The sequence below is a fragment of the Poecilia latipinna genome, unplaced genomic scaffold, assembly GCF_001443285.1.
Source record: "Poecilia latipinna isolate Pla-1442-1.1 unplaced genomic scaffold, P_latipinna-1.0 Scaffold797, whole genome shotgun sequence".
NCBI lineage: Eukaryota > Metazoa > Chordata > Actinopteri > Cyprinodontiformes > Poeciliidae > Poecilia > Poecilia latipinna.
Genome location: NW_015113413.1, coordinates 124525 through 128101, shown reverse-complemented (window position 1 = coordinate 128101; position 3577 = coordinate 124525). Strand labels below are relative to the sequence as shown.

The following is a 3577-nucleotide window of genomic DNA, read 5'->3' as shown; positions in this document are numbered from 1 at the left end:
ACTTTTCTCAGTTTGCAGAAATGAGGACCAGATGTTGATCAACGGCTCATCCAAACATTTTGTGTTAGCAAAAGGTCAGGGGGGCGGACCAGAACCAGAACCAGTTTCAGGGAAAAGGAAAGTGAAGCTTTAATTCTGTCCAAGATCTCCAGGATGAAGGAAACGTTCAGGTTTCTGGTGGTTTTGGTTCCTCTGCTGGTTTCTGTGGAGCGCTCAGGTAAGTCCAAATATAAATGTATTCAGCCAGACTTTCAGCTTAGCATGACAAAAAGACAAAATCTGTGGGGCTCAAAACCTTTTCAAAACGCAGCGCAAAACTTTCTCCTCTACGTTTTCTTTTTTTCTACAGCTGAGCAATCACAAAATCATTTTAGGCAGAAAAGTAGCAGAAAAAGTTAAATCTGTTAAGCATTGTTAAAGGTTACACACAAAAGTGTACAAAAATTAATCTTGTGAATACAAAACATACAAAATAAATTTAAAAGTACAAAACAGTAACATGTACATAAAAATACTGTTCAGACCAATAGTACAGTATTCCTTTCTGTAACCTGCAACCTGAGTGAAGGACCACAATAAAAATCCACTCCTGGTTTTCTTATGTTTTTATCCTCTGTGAAATTTAATTTCATGAAATGCTAATGTTATTTTTTACAATCAATAAAATTATATTGTTAATGCTAATTGTAATAGTGTTATAATAATAGAAGAAAACAGCTCTGTTTTACCGTCAGCTGTCAAATAGAAGCAAACCTCCACAGATTCATGTTTGCTCGTTCAAAGGTTTGCCTAAAAATTGCGTAACACATAACAAATTTTCTCCTGTGTTGAAATCCTGGGTACTCCCCCTGATGGACATGACAAAAACAGGCCCGAAAGTAAAAACTCAAAGTTCTGCAGAAACTGACTGCAGAATTATCCTGATGGAACAGAAACTTTGAACAAACAGATACAATGTTTCGTCCTAGTCTTCTTTTAATGAATAAATATGTTTGTGTGTGTGCAGAGTGTGTGCGGTGCTTTGGTTCCTTCGACCTGACCACAGGTGAGTGCAGTGAAGATCTGGGCGATGTGAACGAAGATGACTGCTGTCAGAACTCCCAATACGGCTACGAAGCAGAAGATGGATCGTGTCGTTCCTGTGGGTAAGTAGAGTCGCTCGTTTCCACTCAGCGGTGTGGAACAGGTCGGTGTGGTTCGGTATGCCGTTTCAAGGTCCGCCATATTCAGGAGAGCTTCCACCACCAACTGGACCCAAATACCAAATGTTGCACCATATTAGATGACAAACGTGGTCCATTAGTGTGTGTTGTGCTTGTTGCTAGCAGTGCCGTTTCTCTCCTGCATTCAGCAGACTGTGTTGTTTGACGCCAGTAGCTCCATCCTAACTGTACTGAGCGATTGATGATCTACAACTGAAGGGAGTCCAGGGCTGGTGATCTATGGGTCTTTCCTCAGACCTGAACCTTCAGTCACATACAAACAGTTACAAAGTCGGCGTTCTGTCAGCTGAAGAACAGTTCCAGGATTAAAGAACTAGATCTATTCAAACCCATATGTGAGCTTGAATAGGCTCCCTGTAGCTGAATAGACTGTAAAATACAGTTATTAGTTTAGAAATCACTGAAGAGTTTAGCACCACAACATGCTCACCCAGAACCAGGACCAAACCTGGAGAAGCAGCATCATTTTCTACGTACCACAAATCTGGAACAAACTTCAATAAACTGTACTTGTCCTGAAACCAAACATTTGTTAAAAAATAAAATAAACTTGTGCTTCCAGTCCACCTACATGGTCTCCCTGGACGTCTTGGTCATTCTGCAATGTTCTGTGTGGAGCGGGCGTGAGACAGAGAAGCAGGAAGTGTCATGGCTTTGGAGAGTGTGAGAACCCTCAGGACACACTGCAGACAGACGTGTGCAGCGGCATCTGCTGCAATGGTATGTAAATACTCAAAAGTTATACGAGAAAGACCGAAAGACTCTATAGCTTGATTCCTTAATGTACTGTTTATCATGTATTTTTGAGTAAGATAAGGGCTGGGAGTTATGGAACCCCTGGACTCCATGTTCAGTCACCTGTGGAGGAAGAGGAACCCGAACGAGACAGAGAGTCTGCTCCAGTCCTCCTGAGTGTCGCTCAGCCTGCACTGGCCCTGAAGAAGAGAAAGAGTCCTGTGAGGCCAGCAACAGGTGTCCAGGTGAGGTCGGCTCTATTTTCAGCTCCAAGACAATGTAATGTTCAGATAAATTATCAAAAGGTCCAGGAAAGCCAACCCAGACATTTTTATCAATGGACCCCAGTCCTCCTCAGGGTTCACTGTCCTGCATGTGTTAAGCACATTGAAGAACCAGGGTTGGTAACAGTGGATCCAAAGTGTTTATGTAGCAAGATCAGGATTTATTCTACCCTTTAAGTTAATTAAATGTTGTCACAGTCTCTGTGTTCTTCTGTTTTATGGTTCAGTCCATGGAAGTTGGTCGAGTTGGGAAGGTTGGTCACAGTGCTCTGGTTCATGTATCACTGACCAAAACATGCCCACAAGAGTCCGACAGCGCACCTGCTCCAACCCAGCCCCCTCTGCTGACACCGTGCCACCAGGCAACAACTGTCCTGGTGATGCTCTTGAGACGCAGGACTGCAGCGAGATCCCTAATTGTCCAGGTAAGAAGGGAAGCTCACTGATGACCTAATCTCTTACATAGCAGTAGGAAGCAGTAAGCTAAGATTTACTTTTTCTTCAGTGGACGGCAACTGGGGGTTCTGGTTTCCACCTGGCCCGTGCTCCGTCTCTTGTGGAGAGGGTCTGCAGCTGTCAATTAGGCGGTGTGACAGCCCTAGCCCTAAATATGGTGGCAAATATTGTGAGGGAACAAGCACTCGGAGCAGTGTCTGTAGTCGTCCCTGTCCTGGTAAGCCACAAACACGCACATTATTAAATCTACAACACTCAAATGCAAACATGCTGTGAATATCATCGTCTTTCAGTCCATGGAGTCTGGTCCGGTTGGTCAAACTGGGGCGACTGTTCATCTTCCTGCATCCCACCTGGCAGAGCTTCATTGAGAACGCGCCATCGATCTTGTTCTAACCCGGCCCCATCGTTGAACCCACCTGGTAATGAATGCCAAGGTGACAACTCCCAAACGGAGCACTGCAACCACCTCCCTCATTGTCCAGGTATACCTGCCTGCCTCTTTAAATATGACCACTAACATGTACCCAATAACATCCACAGGTGTACCGACAGAGCTCATCCCGACCGCCAGCTGATCAACCAAAAAGTTCCCTACCTGGAACTTCAGTGTCCATCTGGTGCAATCATAGGTTTCCCATGGCAGCCAGTCTCAGATCAAAAATACTTTTAAATAGTCCCTCTAAATGGCCCTTAGGAGTTTCTACATGCATGGATGAATGTTTAACCTGTATCTCCAAGTGGAGAAGGTGCCTAACATCCTGGAGGCAACTTCTCCAGGATGTTAGGTTTTTGCCAACTGAAAATAAACACCAATCTCCCAATGATCCTATAGAACACATGTGTCAAACTCAAGGCCCGCGGGCCACATGTGGCCCG

The 3577-nt window shown here is 44.4% G+C and overlaps 1 protein-coding gene across 1 annotated transcript in view; it reads left to right on the top strand.

Moving 5' to 3' along the window:
• Nucleotides 1–3577, top strand: part of LOC106956207 (properdin) — a 13241-nt gene continuing 9664 nt past the window's right edge. The window contains exons 1-7 of the mRNA XM_015046891.1: nt 1–217; nt 1007–1145; nt 1786–1943; nt 2036–2203; nt 2470–2667; nt 2748–2915; nt 2992–3183. Of these exons, the coding sequence (XP_014902377.1) occupies nt 154–217; nt 1007–1145; nt 1786–1943; nt 2036–2203; nt 2470–2667; nt 2748–2915; nt 2992–3183 (1087 nt within the window). The 5' untranslated portion in view covers nt 1–153. The remainder of the gene's footprint in view (nt 218–1006; nt 1146–1785; nt 1944–2035; nt 2204–2469; nt 2668–2747; nt 2916–2991; nt 3184–3577) is intronic.